Source organism: Chrysemys picta, chromosome 10, assembly GCF_011386835.1.
Source record: "Chrysemys picta bellii isolate R12L10 chromosome 10, ASM1138683v2, whole genome shotgun sequence".
Classification (NCBI taxonomy): Eukaryota; Metazoa; Chordata; order Testudines; family Emydidae; genus Chrysemys; species Chrysemys picta.
The window spans coordinates 83,024,764-83,044,671 of NC_088800.1; the positions used below are offsets into that span (position 1 = coordinate 83,024,764).

Genomic DNA, 19,908 nt, shown 5'->3' on the forward strand with positions numbered 1-19,908 from the left:
GCACTGGGCTGGAACTCAGGAGATTGAGGTGCCCTTCCTGGATCTGTCACTGACCTCTCTTTTCCTGTCTGTCTTGTCTACTTCAACTGTAAGCTCGTCAAGGTATAAGGTCTCTCATTAGGTGTTAGTACTGTGCCTAGCACAATGGGCCCCTGATTTGGACTGTAGCACGTAGGCCCTACTGTCATACAAATAATAAATAATAACAATAGTTGGATCTATGATAAGTTAAGCATCAAGGACAAAGCTGTATCAGTTTCAGCATGTGGTGACTTACAATGGTAGGAAAAGATACGAGCCTGCTAGCCAAGAGGGAATTCAACTTGTTTTAATTTCTGAAAATACAATTTAAATTCAGATCCATACTTACATTCAGAACCAATAAATAGACACAAAACAGCTTTTCAGGACTTCACAATCACTGTCATTTACATAGTAATAAAGTGACGACGTTACAATTCATAAGCAGCTTGGATTAGACTGTTATACGCACTATGGATGAATTTTCCATTTCACATTCATTTAATAATTCTTTTTCAAGGTATTTTTATTTCTGGGCTGGGTTTTCTTTCAATTGACTTGAAACGCTTCTGGGCATTTGGAGTCTCTTATGTGGGATAATTACAGTAAAACAATGCAAATGGTTAAGCAGCACTTCCAAACTATGGCATATGCCTACTTCCAAGATCAGTAAATTAGTGCTGTGAGCTATGTTACTTTGAAAACTGCCCCTTAACAAATAGTGCTTTTTCCTTTTTTAATATAAAACATTCACTTACCCAACTATTGAGAATACTTTGGGGCAAATGAACCAATACACTCTCTGCTTTTTGCTGATCCAGCAATGCAAAGCAAATAGGATGGTTAAAACAGGCTCACAGCTGCTTTGCATCACCAGAACGGCACACAGCAGCCAGAACGTACCACTAAATCTGTCCCCTGCATATAGAAAGAGAAAGTGATAACACGTCCGATTGCTTTAGCTACATGCCTTAGGCATTCCACAGAATCCAATATAATCCATAATTCTGTCATGGGGAGGGGGAATCTATGTACATTTGTCTGAGCTTGTGGGTCTCAGGATTTCAGTTTCATCTGATTTTCATCCCCCCCCCAGTTTTTCAGCTCTGCAGTTTATTTACAGTTTTTCAAGCCAGGACCTCACACCTTACTTGTTTGCATATGTCCATTGAATTCCATGTTTCTCTGGGTTAGCATTGCTTCTTGCAAGCGGCTGCTGTTTTCCTGCCTGTGCTTGGTTGGATCGCCGTCTTCAACACCATTCCCCTTCCGGAGACATAAAACTTTCTGAAAACTCTGCTTGAAGTTGTCAGAGAGAAATCCATAAAGTATGGGGTTGGCACAGCTGTTTGCATAGGACAGAACCACCACAAAGAAGTAAACCCCAAGTAACCCAGGCTCTTCTGGCAAGGTGGATATCAAATTGACAATGTTCAGTATATAAAACGGGAGCCAGCAAAACACAAAGACGACCACAATGATGACCACCATCCTGGTCACTTTCCTCTCTGACCGCCTGCGCCTTGTGGACCCAACTCGGACCCCAGAAGATTTGACCTTAATCACAATCAGCAGGTAGCAGAGGCAGATCACCAGCAAGGGTCCAAAAAATCCTAAAACCGATGTGTAAATGATGAAGACTGCTGACCATATGTTTACTGGCTCTGGCCAGTTCATGTTGCAGGTGTGAAGGTGTTCCTGAACATCTGAAAATATAATGACTGGAAGAACCACCAAGAACGAGAAAGTCCAGACTGTTATACTGATCAGTTTGGCCACCCTTGGACGCCGCCATTTGGTGGACTTGATGGGATGAACTACTGCAAGGTAGCGATCCATACTCATGACAGTCAAGCAAAAGATACTGGTGAATTGATTAATGCCGTCTACGGTCATAACAAGCCGACACCAAAAGGAGCCGAAGGGCCAGTAAGAGATGGCGTTCTGAGTAGCCAGGAATGGCAAGCCAAGCATGAAGAGTACATCGGCTACGGCTAAATTCAAGATGTAAATGTTGGTGACTGTTTTCATCTTGGCATAACGCAAAACCACATAAATGACCAAGGTGTTCCCACTGAGTCCGATTGCACATACAAGGAAGTATATGATAGAGATAAGAACTGTGTGAACATCTTTGGATACAGGAAGTCCTGCTATAGTCCTATTGTCCGTCATGTTCGTCAGTGAGGAGGAATTTACATCTTGGGCACTGACCTCCATGCCAAAAGCATTGGAAAAATATAAAGGATCCATTTTTCCTTTCCCAATTTTTTTAAGGCTGAGAGAGATTAACATTCACAAACATCTTGTTCCTGAAATAAGAAAAGGAAAGAAGAAAGAGAAGAAAAAAGAATTTTTAAAAGCCATGCATTTGATGGGCAACATCCAGAACTGGATTTTACATTAAGCATCTGTTGTAGGCATTGCTCAGTGTACCATAAATGTAATTACAAGTGTAATCAACAATCGTTTTTGTATCAAGCAGGTGTTGCACTGCTATACAGCATCCCCAATAAATAATAATATAAGAATCTATGATTCTATTCTATGATTAATCACCAACCTGGAACAGACCAATAGCTCATCACAATAGGGGCACATAAGTCTAGGTTTCATTCTCAGGAGCTGTTTGGAAAGGAATACGTCTGAAAAGCAGAGATGGAACATTCAAATACAGATGCAGATTTTGAACGCTCCAAAGTTCAGTTTAGATCCAGAGTTCTAGGTCAAGCCCATCATGACTTTGAAACCAAAAAGTGAGTTTTATATATTGTTTTTTTGCCCATCATTGTTTATAACATTGTGCTGGCAGGTGGGTAGCATGAGCAATCTTTTCCCAAGAAAGCACTGCCGATCACGGTTGTTAATTTCTGTTCATCATCTCATGCCACCTCGAAGACAATGTGTTATTTGAATGATTCTACAACCCATCTGCCTTATGGCTCACCTCTTTCCAGGGCTCCTCAAAAAGGTGAAATTTTCTGCTTTCGAGTGTGGAAAAACCACCTGAGCTCCTATGGAAAGAGATTAGCCATTAATTTAGGGCCAGTTTTTTGCAACCAAAGTGTCACAATAGAACCTGCTGGGCTAAGGCCTTTTGAAAATCTCGACTCAGTTATAGCTGCTGACTTGGTTTAAAATCTACCCATCTTTTGGTATAATCTGGTCCATAATGGCTATGCATTAATCCATTGTGAGTAGCAACAGGCGTGACCTGAAATTCCAAATCTAAATGCCTGAGGGGAGAAGGGTGTTTTTAAAATCCAGACCAAAATCTGGGTCTCATATTTGCAGCTGAGGCTCGTTCCACTGAAATATTTCCCAGATCTGCCTGCTCACATAGAAGCAATCTGAACTGATAGATTCAGATGCCACTTACAGTCTGGCTAAACCAATTGAAAACCCACGGGAAACATCAACATCTGTGTAGGTGTGGAAAAATAAAACCATCCATTACAGCAAACAAAGCCCGAGTATACATTCCCTGATATCTATGACGGGAAGTCCTACATTTTGGAACATTTAAGAATAGACAAAGCACTAGATATAGCACTCACGAATGCAAAGAAAACTGCATTAGAAAGGAACAGATCAGCTCATTTCCAGCTGTAAATTCTAAGTCCATTAACTTTTCCCGTATGCCCTTTCTGCATGACCCCAAATTATGATTTGAGCTTTGTGTCAAGGAAATGCCTTTCGTGAGCCTTGACTTCAGTGGGTGTCCTGACAGTCAGTAGTAATAATTCCCAGCTCTTATAGCAGGGGCGGGCAAACTTTTCGGCCTGAGGGCCGCATTGTGTTTCAGAAATTGTATGGCTGGCCGGTTAGGGGAGGCTGTGCCTCCTCAAACAGCTAGGCATGGCCCATCCCCTATCCGCCCCCCCATCCGCCCCCCCTTCTCACCCCCTGACAGCCCCCCCTCTGGACTCCTGCCCCATACAACTTCACCCTACCCCTGTTCCCTGACGGCCCCCCCTGGAACCCCTGTCCCATCCACCCCACACTGCTCCCTGTCCCCTGACCGCCCCTGGAACCCCCACACGACTGCCCCCTGCTGCCCATCCAACCCCTCCTCTCATTCCTGACTACCCCCCCGGGACCCCTGCCCCATCCAACCACCCCTTCTCCCTGTCCCCTGACCGCCCCTGGAACCCCTGCCCTGACTGCCCCCCGCCACCCATCCAGCATCATTATCAAACCTTTTGCAGGTGGGGAAAGCACAGCCCAGAGGTGAAACCACTTGCCCAAGGTCACCCAGCAGTTGAGCTAGGAGCAAAACCCAGGTCTCCTGTGTCTCAACCCAGTGCACTATCTACTAGGCCACACACATTTGAGGAGGAGTTACGGTTTATTAGTCAAGCTAAGTAGGCAGGGCCGGCTCTAACTTTTTTGCCGCCCCAGGCAAAAAAAAAAAAGCACCCCCCCCCCCCCCAGCGCTGCACTGCTAAAACCCCTCCCCCTCCGCCCCCCCAGCATCGCGCTGCGCCAGGCCGCCCAAATCCCCGGCCTCCCTGAGCGCCGCACCAGGCCGCACAACCCCCCCGAGCGCCGCGCCACCCAAACCCCCGCCCCCCTGAGTGAAACGCCGCGCCGCCCAAACCCCGAGCGCTGCGCAGGGCCGGTCCGGGCCGCCCAACCCCCCCGAGCGCCACGCCGCGCCGCCCAAACCCCGAGCACTGCGCAGGGCTGGTCCGGGCCGCCCAACCCCCCCGAGCGCCACGCCGCGCTGCCCAAACCACTGCCCCCCCGAGAACAGCGCCACGCCACGCCGCACCGCCCAAACCCCGAAGGCCGCGCCGCTGAAACAAAAAAAAAAAAAAAAAAACCCCAAGCACCCCCCCGCTACCCCAAGATTGGCCGCCCCTTCCAAGGTGCCGCCCCAAGCACGTGTTTGGTCGGCTGGTGCCTGGAGCCGGCCCTGTGAGTAGGGGGAACTTTTCCAAGCTTCTGCCTCCACTGTGCCTGACTCATACTGATGTTATTTATTACTTTATCTCTTGCTAGTTTATGAAGCTGCCACTACAAGGGTAATGAGGTGCAAAGCAGACAGTGTAGAACTGCAGAAGAATTTACATTAAGAGCCTTGCGGTCAACTCAGCAGGTTACTTCTCTCTCTTTCGTCCCCTACAGTCACAGTGGGCCATAGCATAAGTTCCTCCCGCTCTCAGTAATAGTAGGAAATAGTTTGTTCTGATTTTGAAATTCGCAGGTGGGAAGTCACTGTCTGAAGAAAACAGTCTGCTTTATAATTTGCAACTGGGGAAGATGTGCCAGTGAAGACAATAAATGCACGAAGATTAGGACAGAAAACCTAAGGAGACTGTGGTACATGCTGTAGTTAGTCTTCATCCTTTGATGTCTTCCAGTCAAGACTGGATGCTCTTTCTGGAAGATATGCTTTAGCCAAATACAAGTTACTGGGCTCCATACAGGGTTAAATGGGTGAAATTTAAGGACATAGGTGTGCGCACAGGGTGTGCCGGGTGTGCCCAGGCACACCCTAATGCAGGGGTGGGCAAATGGCCCCCGTCTTCCGGCGCGGCAAGCCACGGGGTCTGGCTCCCGGGCCGGAGCGCCCGGCCAAACACAGCAAGCCGCTGGCCCGTCCCCTGCCTTTCCCCCTTCCCTGGAGCCATGCCGCCACGCACGCAGCGCTTTGGGGGCCAGGGCTGCGCGCTCCCACGGGGCAGTGTTTGGCTCCATGGGGAGGCTAGGAGTCTCATCTCATGGTAAGGGGTCCGGGGCCAGGGGGGTTGGATAAGGGGTGGAGGCAGACAGGGAGCAGGGTGAGTTGGATAGGGGGTGGGATCCCGGGGGGGTGGTTAGGGGTGGGGGGTCTCTGGAGGGGGCAGTCAGGGAGCAGGGGGGTTGGATGGGGCCTGGGAGTCCCGGGGTCTGTCAGGGGGCGGGGGGTGGATAGGGGTCAGGGCAGTCAGGGGACAGGGAGCAAGGAGGGTCCTGGGGGGGCAGCTAGGGTGGGGGGGGTCTCTGGACAAGGTTGGTCAAGGGACAAGGAGCTGGGAGGGGTGGATGAGTCAGGAGTTCTGGGGGTCCTGTCAGGGTGTGGGGAGTGGTTGGATAGGCGTGGGAGTCCCAGGGGTCTGTCTGGGGGCAGGGGTGTGGATAAGGGTTGGGGCAGTCAGGGGACAGGTAGGAGTTAAGGTCCTAAGTGGGCAGTCAGGGGACAAGGAGCAGGGAGGCTTAGATAGGGGGTGGGGTCCTGGGGGCAGTTGGGGCAGGGGTCCCAGGAGGGGGTAGTCAGGGGACAAGGAGCAGGGGGGGTTGGGAGTTCTGAGGGGGGAAGTCAGGGGGCGGGAAGTAGGAGGGAGTGGATGGGAGCGGGGTGGGGACGGGGCTAGGGCAGAGCTCCCTGGGTGCACACCCTAATGAAATGGGCTGTGCACGCCTATGTTTAAGGACCTGTGATTTACAGAAGGTCAGACTACATGATCTAATGGGCCTGTCTGCCATTAAACTCTATGAAACGATAGCAAATATGGGAGAAAAGAAATTGGAGGGGAATTTGCAGGTTCTGTACCTGATGAACTCCCCCTCTACCTTATGTTTTTGACAGTGTAGTGATGGGCCTGATAAAAGAGCCTTGATAGAGACAGTAGGTAAGTAGCTCCTGAGATTGTACAGCTCACAAGCTAAAGAGGAGTGGGCTAAGTTAATATTTAGCTGAGGAACCTCAAAATACATTACCACCCACGTTCTGCAGAAAGTGGGGGTGGTGCTTCTGTGAATGGTACTCTTCCCTGCAGAATGCCAGTTCTGACCGTGTCCCAGCATGGTTGGGAAAGGAATTGTGCTGCTGGAAGGAACGTCTCTCAGTGGAGATGCAAAGACAAGGCCCTAATGCCTTTTTTCTTTAGAGATTCCTCAACAGATTTTTATTTTATTTTATTTTGCAAAAGCAGGAGTTTTAGCCCTGGTACTCTTATTAAATTCTATCTGGTGCATTTTGTATTTTCGGTTCCATGGAAACCACGTAGCTGTTGCTTACATGATAAAATGCTACTGCTAAACTCATCATGTTGAAATTTTTATCACAAAATCTTTCACAGGTTTCCATCAATCCATGATACCCTGAGTGCTGGCTAAATTCACAAGGAACTACCGTCATCCCTACATTTCACATCTGGATGCCTTACTGGGGGAGAAGTAAAAAGACAGCTATCTTGGCACAAGTTCTGAGGTCCTCTCTGCTTTCTGATATCAAGGACGAGGCAAGAGACGAGGTTGGAGAAAGGCTTGAGTCGATACATCTGCACTTTGCCAGGAACAGTTCTCCGCCCCTGGCTTGTTCTGATGTGACCAGCCTCCCTTCCTTATTGGATCCAAATTGCTCACTCTGTCCGAGAACTATCTGGGGGAGGAAGAAGCAGGCCACATAAAATCATAGAATATCAGGGTTGGAAAGGACCTCAGGAGGTCATCTAGTCCAGTGGTTCTCAAAGCCAGTCCCTAGTCTGTAGTAGTGCATGGGATTCTTCTGTCCTAAGTGCAGGACTTGTTGAACATCAGATTTCTTTTGGCCCAATCCTCTAATTTGTCTAGGTCCCTCTGTATCCTATCGCTACCTTCCAGCATATCTACCATACCTCCCAGTTTAGTGTCATCTGCAAACTTGCTGAGAGTGCAGTCCACGCCATCCTCCAGATCATTAATGAAACTATTGAACAAAACCGGCCCCAGAACCGACCCTTGGGGCACTCTACTTGATATCGGACGCATCAGGAATGCAAGTTGGGGATGGGGAATATAGACATGCAGTCCAGAATGGCACCACACAGAGACGTGCTGGGTTGGCCGACAAGAGGAAATGGGCAGGGAACATGAGGTTATCGGTTTGTTATGGGACAGGCATATCCCAGTGGGGCATGGGGTAAAGAACCGGGGAAGGATGTTTTCTTCTTTGGGGGAGAAAGCAGGAGCATGAAGGGAAGCATGGATCTTGAGTGCATACCTTTATACAGAAAGAAGAGTTTTGCTGTTGTAGACTCCAGTAGCTCCACTCTTTCCATCTGCTATTTCAGCATCATTAATGAGTCAACAATAATAATACTTAGCTCTTATATAGCACTTGTCCCTCATAGATCTCAAAGCACCTTAGACTGGAGAAGAGTATCATTATCCCCATTTTACAGATGGGAAAACTGAGGCACAGGATGGGGAAGTGATTTGCCCAAGGTAACTCAGCAGGCCAATGGCAGAGGCAGGAATTACACTCTAGTCTCCTGTGCCCCACGCTAATACTCTATCCACTGAGCCAAATAAAGAATCATTTTGCTCTCACCATGTAACGACTGACAATTTGGGCTTCAAACAGCATGACAAAAAAACTGGGCAGCTTTGGATAGGACGGCTAGTGATGTATTGCAAGCATAGATCATTTTGCGCTACATCTAGCTAATAGAATTGTATATTCTATCACTTATATTGTTGCTGCAGTAATTAATTACTGATCAAGCTTCAGCATGGGCTGGCGATAGGTAATTAAGGGATTCTGACTGATTTGTTTTTTACTTGGGTTTTTTGGTTGTTGTTTTTTTTAAATTAATGGAACATGTTCACTGGAAATTATGCACAGCTCCTGGGGAGTATTTATCTTTCAGATTATTTTGTTTTTTTGCTTTAGTTTCTTGGCCTTTCTCTATTTCTGACATCATACTGGGATAAAAACAACAAGGAGTCTGGTGGCACCTTAAAGACTAACAGATTTATTTGGGCATAAGCTTTCGTGAGTAAAAACCTCACTTCTTCACTCTATGCATCCGAAGAAGTGAGGTTTTTACTCACGAAAGCTTATGCCGAAATAAATCTGTTAGTCTTTAAGGTGCCACCAGACTCCTTGTTGTTTTTGTAGATACAGACTAACACGGCTACCCCCTGATACTTGATACTGGGATATTTCACCTAAATGTGTCCAGTGCTTAAATTGCACAGATATAAAAGCATATGAATTTACTTCAGTGGAGTTACACCAAGGATGAATGTGGCCCAATATTTACTCTGACATTTTGCGTAAACGTTAAAGCTTAACAGATGTTTCTTCCCTCATCTCTGCACTCCAGAATGGATGGACCTTCTCTCCCACCTCCTCTCCTGCATAGATAGGTTCTTCTCTTCCTCCCGCTCCTGGGTCTTCCTCTTATGTGAGACAAACACCTCACCCTCGCCAGCAGCAGCTACTTCTCTGCTGTACTGTCATTTCCATTTCACCACCCATCTTCAGGCTATGTTTCTGAAGGATTCAAGAAAGCTGCCTCCAAGGGTTTCTTTCAGATCATAGGTGGGTACAACCCCCATTTCAGATTTAGAGACATGTTTCCATTACTAAGAACCTACTACTGCTGCCAGCTAATGGAGTTACACCTGGAGCTGCACCATTATACTCATATGGTTTCAGTGCTGAAGATCTCGGTTTCAACCTCTGAGATGATATATGTGGGGTTGTTATATATATTTGAAACCCAACCATTGCTTCCCTGAGGACCTGAGGATGAAAATGACTACAGGTCTGCCTCATCTTACGCTGGGGTTACGTTCTGTGGTCAGCACGTAAAGCGAAAACCGTCTATAGTCAAAATTACATTGAGTGTAATGGGCAGAATCGCCTGCACTAAAGGAACAGTATTTAAATTGTTGTTTTTCTCTTTTGTTTTGTTTTGTTTTTGCCGACCGCGTAAAGCTGAATTCGTGCATGTTAAATGCGCGTAAGATGCGACAGACCTATATAAGCAAGGCAAAACTGGTTTTATTGCTTTTCATACTCCAAGCTGAGAGAAATGTAGAAGGTAAATAAACAGCTTAAAGAGAAGAGCAGTAAATAGGATTTTAAAAATTCTATCAATTTTAATAAGCTAGGGCTCGATTCTCCAAACTTTACATGTCCAATTGTGTGCATAATCTGGACGTGTAATTACCTTAATTGAATGCATGAAATCCGATATTTGTGCATGCACATGGTCATTCAGACACATAATTGGCATTTGCAAATTCAATGGCGCAGTTTGAATTTGCAGTGTTGGTAACTTCATTCATAAATGAGGTTTGCAATTCGGTGTACTTGCTCCAAATTGTGCTATATACAGGACCATAGTTACAATAACAAAGCTAAGGCTTAACAAGCCTAATACTTCAGGACATAAACTTGTCACCAACAGAGATCAGGAAGAAGTCGCATAAAAACCAGAATCTTTGTGGGTGAGGATTTCATTGACTCTTACGGCTTATTTGCCAACTGGAAGCATAATCTTCTCTGTACAGCATGAAATTTACTTGGTGTGAAGAGTATTAAGATAACAGAAAGTTAGATCATGGCTTTGCAGTGAAGAATAAGCAGCAGGAGCAGATGAAATACGAACCTGCCAGATAGATCCTGTTTTAAAGCGAATGATGGTAGTAGTAATAGAAAAACCACATGGGCAAATAGCCAGGACACATCAGTAGAATTGTACCTCGATTTTGATTGTTTCTCAAAGTTTCCTACAATGTGCCAGTGGAGCTACAGGTTTTGATCGGGAGAAAAATGGCTACACTACTACCTCCTAAGACTGCTTCTTTTGTGAAGCAAGGATACTGCCCCCTTCCTCAAATACTAGAGAATGGGGAGGCAGGTGAGGACACTACATCTCCACCAAAGACTGCAGAGAGGGAAACCCAGCTCTTCATTTAACAGGTGAAGCAAGAGGCAGGGCTTGAAATGGAGGAGCGGACCCTCAGCCGGCTCCATTGAAGTCAAAGGAACTGTGTCAATACACAGTACCGAGGATCTGGCCTTAGGAGGAGTGTGTGTTGAGGTAGGCAGGGAGGTAAAACAATATAATGAATGTGTAACTCTGCTAGACACCAAAAGCCAGGGACTTAACAGGGATACTGATTCATTCAGGGAGAGGGCTTAGTAAACAACATCACGCTGAATGAGGGGGTAAGCCATGCTGCCCACATCCCCAAAGAAAAAAAAGCCCCCCACCCTCCCCCAAAGTGGCCCGTTAATTAAGAGGAAAAAACCCGAGGGCCACGACCTGCCCAAAAAAATCACCGAGCTTTTAACATTTCAAGCCCAAGGTTGCTTGTTTTTAGCTGACTGATTTTACATCTGTATAACTATGTCTCTCAGGAATGTGAAAAACCCCTGAGAGACATAGCTACACTGATCTAAGTCCCAGAGTAGCCAGCAGAATTAGCTACTGCCTCCTGGGAGGTGGATTACCGAGGGCAGTGAACCCTTCTGTTGGCGTAGGTAGAGTCTACACTTTAAGTGTAGACAAGCCCTTAGCACTGCCAGCAACCTTCAAACTCTTTATGCATAACAATCTAACCCCCAGTCTTCCACAGTGACCTCCCACATGTTACCCCTTCTGCTTAACAATCTGTCCTACCTTGTATTTAACTCAGACACTCTGCTTCCTTCCCGGACCTGAGGAGCTCGAAAGCTTGCACATTCTGCCAGAGTTGGTCCAATAAAAGACGATACCTCCCCTACCTTGTCTCTCTCTTAATAAACAGAGCTGGTCAAAGGTTTTGCAATAAAACCTTCTTTTTTTTTTTTTACTAAATGGAAATTTCCATTTTTGTGGAAATTTTTCAATTTTCAATCAAAATTATTTTTAGCAAATTTTAATTTTTTAAAATTCAACTTTCACAGTTTTTGCTTCTTCCCCCTCTCCCCCATGGAAAAAGGGATGGAAAAGTTGGGAAAAAATGAGAGTAATTTTTTCTCACTTTTTAAAACGTCCCTTTTTTCCCATTGGAAAAATACATTTTAAAAAACAAGAGAAATATTTTTTCCTCAGCAGAAATGAAACCAACATTTGCAAAACCTGTCGACAAAATTTTTAAAAAATGAAAAAAATTGTGAAAAATTTTAATGAAACAAAAATTGTTCCATTCTACATTTTTCACAAAATAAAGCCTTTTCTTCTGCTTCTTCTTCTTAAAAAAAAATAGAGCTTTTTTTCACCTGATCTGTTGATAACACAAATACTGACTGACTCTGAGGGCAAATATTGAATATGTTACCATTTTGGCTTTGGGTAATGTATCAAATTTTTAGGAATTATATTTTTCTGCTGATAATTTTACTGTTATTACCCTCATGCCCAGCCATTATTTATTTTATATACATATTAAAGCAGGACAAATAATTCATGGTGATAAATGATCCCATGAACTGTGCCCTTTTCCGTTTATAAAATGTTCATAAAAGTATATTTGCAATTTGCAAGTCTTTGTGGAATAATTCATACAAAATTTTTCAGACTTTGGTATGTTCATAAATTATTCCTTTTGACTAATGGTTCATGGTGTGTGAGTGGCCACGTAAGTCACATGACATTATTTCTGCTCCCTGACTAGTTGTCTAAAATGTTTTAAACAGGAGAATAGTGAATAGTGATTAATGAACAGTGAATCCTTTTCTTTGTACACAAATACACTTGTTCATGTGAGAGTCATTCCAGCAGCCCTACTTTTCTATGATTCAGTGATTCTCTAATTCATGCAAATGAAAGTGCTTTCATGCAAATCTCCATGAAAAGGTGTTAAATGGTACAATCTCATTAGAATGAGCAGTGATGGTTTGGCATTCACACATATACTTGTGGACACTGTATGAATAATATTTGACTAGATCTCACATACAAAGAGTAAATATTTTCAGGCTGGATTGTAACCCTAACTAAACAAAATTCTGTGCATTTGTTTCCCACTAAACAAATGCACTTCATGCAATCCCTGCCTATCTACTGGTGACTCTAGCATTATGCGCCACTTGTACAGCTCCTGTTGCTATAACCTTTCCAGGTCATTGCTCATTACAAAGATCAAACAACGTGGAGCTTGTCTGCTATGACAAGATCTACATACACATCTTCAACAACCACTTCTACAGGCAACTCTCCCTACCTCTAAGTGATCACTTTAAAGCATCCCTAAACAACTCTGTGCTGCCTTTAAAAACTAACCTCTATTAGGCAAACACTCCATTTTTTGCTGTATGCAAAATGATTGCTTAGGACTGCATGGGTCACTTGTCATTGTATTATATATGCATGTATGCATTTATATGTACATGGGCATGAACACATATGTAATGTGCATGTCCAGGTAGGCTCAGATTCCTTGATGTAACTCCCCTGCAGTCACTGTTGTATTTGAGAGCAACTTTTAGCCATTCATAGCTGTTGATCACACATGAACACACACACCACACATTGTCCTTTAGGAAAGATAAACTTTCTAACTATTTTAAGCACGTACATTCTCAGTAGGTTTGATCAGTAGCTTTAGTGGGGACTCGAGAACTCTAGTTACATTGTCTGCTTGAACTTCCATGCCTTTAATATAAACATCCCATAAAAACGACCAACACAGCCCTGGTCAAGGACCCCACAAAGAGACAGATGCATAAATCCCCCTTGGGAAAAAAAAAAGAGAAGCAACATTGTATTTGTCCTTCACCAAGAAGGCCCTTTTCACCTGGCTTTGCAAACAATTCCTCCGTTATTTCCAATCTTCCCTAAGAAGGAAAGTTTTTAAGGAAATGGGAACTCCGGAGTATGTTTGGTTCAAATATTTGCATTATTAATACAAACTTGACACCACTCTGATCTCAGCCTCTATTTACTTTACCCCTCAGGCAAAATCAGTTCAGATGCACTTTGCCACCCGCTCCCTGATCAGTTATTAAAGTCTTTTCTCTTACTAATAGGTTGCAAGAAGCAGAGGGAAAGTCGATGCAAATGTGGCCATCAATCTGCTAGGATTTCAAAGGAGCCTAAGGGAGTTAGATGCCCAGCTCAGATGGAATAGGTGCCTAACTCTTTTAGGAGACAAAGGCAGGATCCCTTATGACAAACTGGAGATGAAAAGGGATAGCAAAAGAAGAAAGATCATTCCAATGCCCACTCCTTGTGCCCCAGGACTGACCTGGCAATAAACACTAGCCGATGCCACAAACCCCAGCCCTACACATATCTCTACATGCCTCTCTTCCTTTGGCAAATGGGAAAACAAAGGGGGCAGGGTTACCTGCATGTCCGTGGGTTCTTCTTTGTAAGATCAAGGTATGAAATAAACTGCCCCCGCTTCCCAGCTGATTCTCCAGCTCAAAGGAGCCCAAGCGGATGCCACACATCCCCGGGCTACAGCTCCGAGCCGACTCTTCTCCCTCCGAAGCCAGCTAAACGGGGATCAGATCTTCGCCTCTCTTCCCCCCACCTCTTTTGACGGGCTTTAAAGCGGGTGTGAAAGGGCAGCAGCTGGTAGCCCAGCCCCCTCCAGCCCTGCGGCAATCCATGCAGCTAGGGGGCAGGCCAGGGGGAGCAGCTACCTACCTGCTGGAGCGGCGGGGATGGAGGCGGACAACACGCTGCAAAACAAAAAACAAGAACAAGACCATGAGCTGTGCCAGGATCGCTTGGGAAAAGTCCCGTGTGAACGGGAGGTCGCTGCAAAGCGCTCGTCGCCTGGGTCCCTCACAGGGGCTTGGGGGCTGGGAAACCCCAGGGGGAGGAAGAGTCAGCCAAAGGGGGGCGGGGGCTGAAATCCCAATGCCCGCTTCCCCCCAGCGAGCAGCTGGATTCTCCCAGGCTCCGGGTGCTTCGTGCGAAGGGGAGGAAGTTACAGGTGCCGCCTTGCGCGGCCGCAGCTGGCTGCAAAGTTATCCGAGGAGCAGAGAGAGAAACCCCCGGGCTGGGATCTGAAAAGCCCGGCTCCTTCCCTAGTAAGGGGGGGGGGCTCGCTCCAGGCCCTTTAGTGGCAGGCATGGGGGGGGGTTGTAGAGGAATGGGTGAAGGAGAGGCGCTTACCTGCGCTCCCTTTGCTCGGGATCCCTTTGCTGCCTTGTCTTTAACCCCCCCCCCTCCGCTCCCTGCTTTTAAAGATCTGGGGGTGGGGGAGAGGGGTTGGCTGCTTCTGGGATCCCCACGGCGGGTGGGTGTCCTCCGCCTGCTGCTTCAGAAATGCCTCCCTGTCTCTGGTTGCCTTCTGGGGCTTGCGGGCTGTTCAGAGTAAATCCCCCCTCTCTCCGAGCCCTCCCCAGGGGAATCTCTCCTCCCTTCTCCAAGCCCTGCTCTCCCCAGCCCTCTGGGTCACTAGGCAAAACTCACCCTGCTGATACAGAGAGAGCAGCGACCTCTGGTCTTTGCATCTCCAGCCCAAGTCCGGTGGGTCGCTCAGTTGTGCAGGGATCTGAAGGGAGGCTTGGTTCCCCCTCTCTCCTTCATGATGCTGTGTCTGTTTCCAGGAGATCCTTCTTTCACACACATACACCCCCCCCCCCCCAGCCCAATTCATCACCATGGCATCTGTCACAGCTTAATAGCCTTCAGCCAGTCACTTGGCGTCTATCTTTCTCTTTTCCTCCTGGATAAATGAGCAGATCATTTTGAAGACCCGGGTGCAAAAGGATCAGCTGGGTCCATCTCCCTACCAGGTCAGGAAAGTCCCTAAGGATTGACTCCTTGAGAGTCTGTCCACTGACTGCAATGGGTTGTGGATCAGGCCCCTAAAACAGAACATCTGAAAAATATTAGACTATAGGGCCATATTTTGCACAGATTTGCTCCCCTGTTGCCATCCCATTGACTTCCCCAGGGTTTGCACTAGGTATTAGGTGGCTGAAGTATTTGGCTCTTTGAATGCAGCAAGGGAACAAACGAGACACATACGTCTTCTCTCCCATTCCCCCCCCCGACCCTTCTCCCCCACACCAGTGCCGCCCCTAGTCAATTATTTTTTGTCAAGGTCCAAATTTCTTGGTCAAGGTATAATCAAGGATAGGCTCCAGAGAACATAACAATAGAGCAACCATAGTTATAATAGTGATAATAAGAAAGAAATAAAAAGATGTCATGGTCCATTCAAAAATGTCTGGAGGGGGTCCAGATTTGGCCCAGTGTCTGCGGTCGACCCCTGCCCTACACCATCCTTGCCCACTGAAATACCAGAATCAACCATCCACTGCAGTCCTGTGCACTCACATTGCTCACACGGCCCTCTTCACAATGCCACTGCATGCTGCAGACGTGACCTTGTGCGGCGAGGAAGCTGTGAATGTTGACATGCATTAGCCTGTGTGTGGTGTGGGAGAACACTGTCCCTGTTCAGAGCTAGTCGGGCCCCTCCAGGCACTCCGTTATTCATCGACATGCACGGAATGTCCTTCGGAACAACTTATATGATCTCAATCCCCTGCCCCGGCTTTTCAATTAGACAGCTGCCATTGAGTCAGATGCATAAATGCAAAACACAAAGGAGAAAAAGGCTGTTTTCGGCATGTCTCTTTCTAATGGAGTCTGCTGATGTATTTATGATCATGTATCGCTAAATTAAACTAAGGCTCCAGCCCGCTCTGGCCATGACAATGGGGGCAATCGTCTGATAACAATAGCGTTGGGTTGATAACCCGAAAGGAAGCAGAGGTTTTGATTGCCCTCTTTGAAAACAGGTCAAATAAAATGTGACACACTTGCCACATTGTGAATATCAACATGAATAAAAATAGGATTCATTTCAAGTGAACTTTTCTCATAGACTAATTTACTCTAAAAAAAAAAAAAAAGAGAGAGAGCCGCTGAAAACACACTGAATTCATTAAGGTTCCCCCAAAGAAACGACACATATTCTGAATAAAGAGTTGGATCGTGCAAATACTTGTTGTTGTTGTTGTTATTGGGTGGGATTTTGGGGGTGCAGGAACAATTTGTATAGTGGGGGTGTTGAAAGCCATTGAACCAAACTATAAACCCTGGATATAATATAAACCACTTCAAGCTGCTGCACCCACAGCTCCAGCACCTATGAGGAATTTTCTAAAGCACCTAGTATTGGTCTAATTCTGCTCCCATTGACTTCAATGGCCAAACTCCCAATGGGAGCGGAGTTAGGCCAACACTCAGCACCACCCATTATTATTATATATATTCTTATAATGTCTAAAGACCCCAGTAAGAGACCAGGGGCTGATTGTTATAAGTGGGGGAAAAGACAATTCCTGCCTCACAAAAATTACCATCTAATAGCCCAATTCTGCAAGGCATTCTGTGCCAGGGACCCAGGGCCGGCTCCAGGCACCACCTTGTCAAGCAGGTGCTTGGGGCGGCTGCTCCAGAGAGGGGCGGCACGTCCAGGTATTCGGCGGCAATTCGGCGGCAGGTTCCTCACTCCTAGGGTGACCAGATGTCCCAATTTTATAGGGACAGTCCCGATTTTTGGGTCTTTTCCTTATATAGGCTCCAATTACCCCTCACCCCATGTCCCGATTTTTCACATTTGCTATCTGGTCACCCTACTCACTCTGCCTAGGACCTCCCGCCGAATTGCCACCGCAGATCGCGATCGCGGCTTTTTTTTTTTTTTTTTGGCTGCTTGGGGCGGCCAAAACCCTGGAGCCGGCCCTGCAGGGACCCCACTGAAATCCACAGGGCAGTGTATGAACGCAGGCATCTGGCCACGGGAAGGAGCTTGAAGGATCAAGTCTCCTAAATTCGAAGGCCAGAAAGGACCACAGTGATCATCTAGTCTGACCTCCTGTATAACACAGGCCAGAGAATGTCCCCAAAATAATTCCTAGCACCAAGGCTGCCGGAACAATTTATATAGTGGGAGTGCTGGCCCTTGAACCAAATTGTGAACCCTGTATATAATGGAAACCACTTCAAGCCCAAGGTTGTGGTATTGCTAGTTCTAGTGCCTATGCTTAGAGCATACCTTTTTGAAAAACATCTGATCTTATCCCATTTGTAACATTATGTAGCAGGTGGATGGATGATGTAGCTGGTGTGTGTGTGTGTGTGTCTGTGTGTGTTGATGGGTAACAGTAAAACAAGCACATTTTTAAATAAGAGAAGTCTCATATTCATGGCCCTGATTTTTTACTCTAATGGGCTCATCTCTTTTGCCGACAGTATTTATGGTATTTGACATCGTTATAACTTAGGGTGGTTTTTTTAGTGTGTTTTTGTTCAGTGTTGTGCTGATAAAGATCAGGCTACATATTGCAGTTTTGTGATTTTTTTTCAAAAATGTAACTACCCACCCAGGAGACATAATTCTGAGAGGTGGTTCTATTCATTGTGCCATTGCTCACACAGAAATGTAGTGTCATAATATAGTCTGTTAACAATGCATTTCCTAGCAAAATCTTGAATGATGATGACAGTGGTGATAATTATATTGGTTAGCAATAAAATTTAAGTGTAGTGGGGGGTAAAGTTGGCTGCGATGAGGGAGCTATAAAAACAGGTTGCGGGTGAAGCACCTTTTGTGCTTTAGAAATTGACTTGTCAAAACGCAGCTGAAAAATAGAGGATGTTTTGGGATTGCTTTAAAAGAAAAACGCTCAGGAAACCTGTGTCAGCTGTTTTCCCTGTTGAATTAATTGATGAGCAGCAGAGGAAGGAAGCTAGACTGGTTGCTTGAATGGGAAAGAAATATTATTCCAGAATAATGAGGATAAGTCTTTTGTTTTGGTTCAGCCTATTTCAAAGAGGGGGATTCTGATTCGGATCCTGCTCCTGAGTTTATACATTTTGGAGGTGTTGCGATCGGGGGCTTGGGGCTAGGACGCTCTGTAATTAGAACAGCTAGGTGGGTTTAGCTCGACCCAAGTACACCTCAGAGGGGTGTGCAGACCAGTAGGAAACACAGGACAAATTTGTGCCCCTCTGAGCCAGTTGCTGCCACAGCCACCATGAGAACAGTATTTAGTGCTTTTAGACCACAATTCGGTTTGTTCTTTAAGGACACGAGAAGACTCAATGGAGCCAATCACTGAAGTCAATGGAATTAGTAATTTGCTTAAAATTAGACACACACTGAACTTGATGAATGGGAGCCATAATCCATAGCTCTTGAAGTGCTTCATAAAAGTGGGTGAGCAGGATTGGTTTACAAAAAATGGGAAACTGAGGCACAGAGCCGGTACGTGGCTTGCCCAAGGTCATGTAGCCAGTCAGAGCTGGGAAATGAAGGCAGGTTCCTGAATCCCAGTCTGGGGCCTTATTCATTCAACCACGTTGCCTTGTTGTACCAGACCTGCTGGCCTTGAGACACAGTGAACTCCCCTGGTCTGGAGCTCCTAGTAGTAGATCTGATACTTGGGGGCTGTGGAAGCTGTGAGCCTCCTGGCTTATATCTGAGGGAAGAAAATGCCAAGTACTGTAAAACAAGACATCTCACCGAAATGAAAAAACATGTCCATTTGACAAAACATATTTGATTTTGTCTACAAATACTTGGACAAACCTAAGAAATGTTTGGATGCTCATTTGAACCTAATCCGAGTAATCTCAGCCTTCTAGGTCTGTACTATTCATTTGAAATCTGTCCAGAACAGATTTTTCATGATAGCTTATTGACTAGAAGGTTAGGGGGCTTCTTGATCATGGTCTATACATTCCTATTCAGGGGTAGATACCGAAGGGTCTGCTACTGGAAGACTCTTTAGTCTACCAGACAAAGGTATAACAAAATCCAACAAATGGAAGATGGAGTCAGAAATCATGAAAGTGGAAATCAGACATGACTTTTAACAGTGAGGGAAATTAATCACAGGGACAGAGTCCCAATCATGAATTCTCCATCAGCTGGAGCCATTGACTGGGGTGTGAATGGCAGCTCCTGTAGACATACTCACACTCGTGTTAATCTAACTAAAACCGGAAGAAAGGACCCCATGTTGTGGTTGCACAAGCTTGCCTGACCCCTGCTGTATTAATTCAGATGGGATATATGGGCCCTAAGAGTCAAAGCATTAACTTGACCCTGAAACTGTCCAACAGTAAACAGTGTTCAGCAAGGTTCGGGGTTTGGTATACAGAGACCTCAGGTTGTTTATATCCATGGCAAACCCACCATCAGACAGCCTTTTAACCTTCT

At 45.9% G+C, this 19,908-nt stretch overlaps 1 protein-coding gene across 7 annotated transcripts; it reads right to left on the bottom strand.

The window, feature by feature from the left end:
- Positions 1-312: 312 nt before the first annotated feature.
- Positions 313-16,013, bottom strand: SSTR5 (somatostatin receptor 5). 7 transcript variants are annotated; one of them, XM_042853064.2, is made up of 4 exons: positions 15,138-15,274; positions 14,059-14,398; positions 2,969-3,035; positions 313-2,333 (listed from the first exon to the last, which is right to left on the bottom strand). In XM_042853064.2, exon 4 carries the CDS (start codon positions 2,314-2,316, stop codon positions 1,162-1,164), a length of 1,155 nt encoding a protein of 384 aa, XP_042708998.1. In that variant the 5' UTR covers positions 2,317-2,333; positions 2,969-3,035; positions 14,059-14,398; positions 15,138-15,274; the 3' UTR covers positions 313-1,161. The 7 variants fall into 7 exon arrangements, with proteins under 7 accessions (XP_042708998.1, XP_005289039.1, XP_008162985.1 ...); XM_042853066.2 differs by having other exon boundaries at positions 545-2,333; positions 14,364-14,398; XM_065560222.1 differs by lacking the exon at positions 15,138-15,274 and adding an exon at positions 14,838-14,964 and having other exon boundaries at positions 545-2,333; positions 14,364-14,398.
- Between the last annotated feature and the right edge of the window lie 3,895 nt (positions 16,014-19,908).

Bases quoted from the DNA above. Each gene is read 5' to 3' on its own strand.
- SSTR5 (XM_005288982.4), bottom strand. From the start codon at position 2,316: ATGTTAATCTCTCTCAGCCTTAAAAAAATTGGGAAAGGAAAAATGGAT.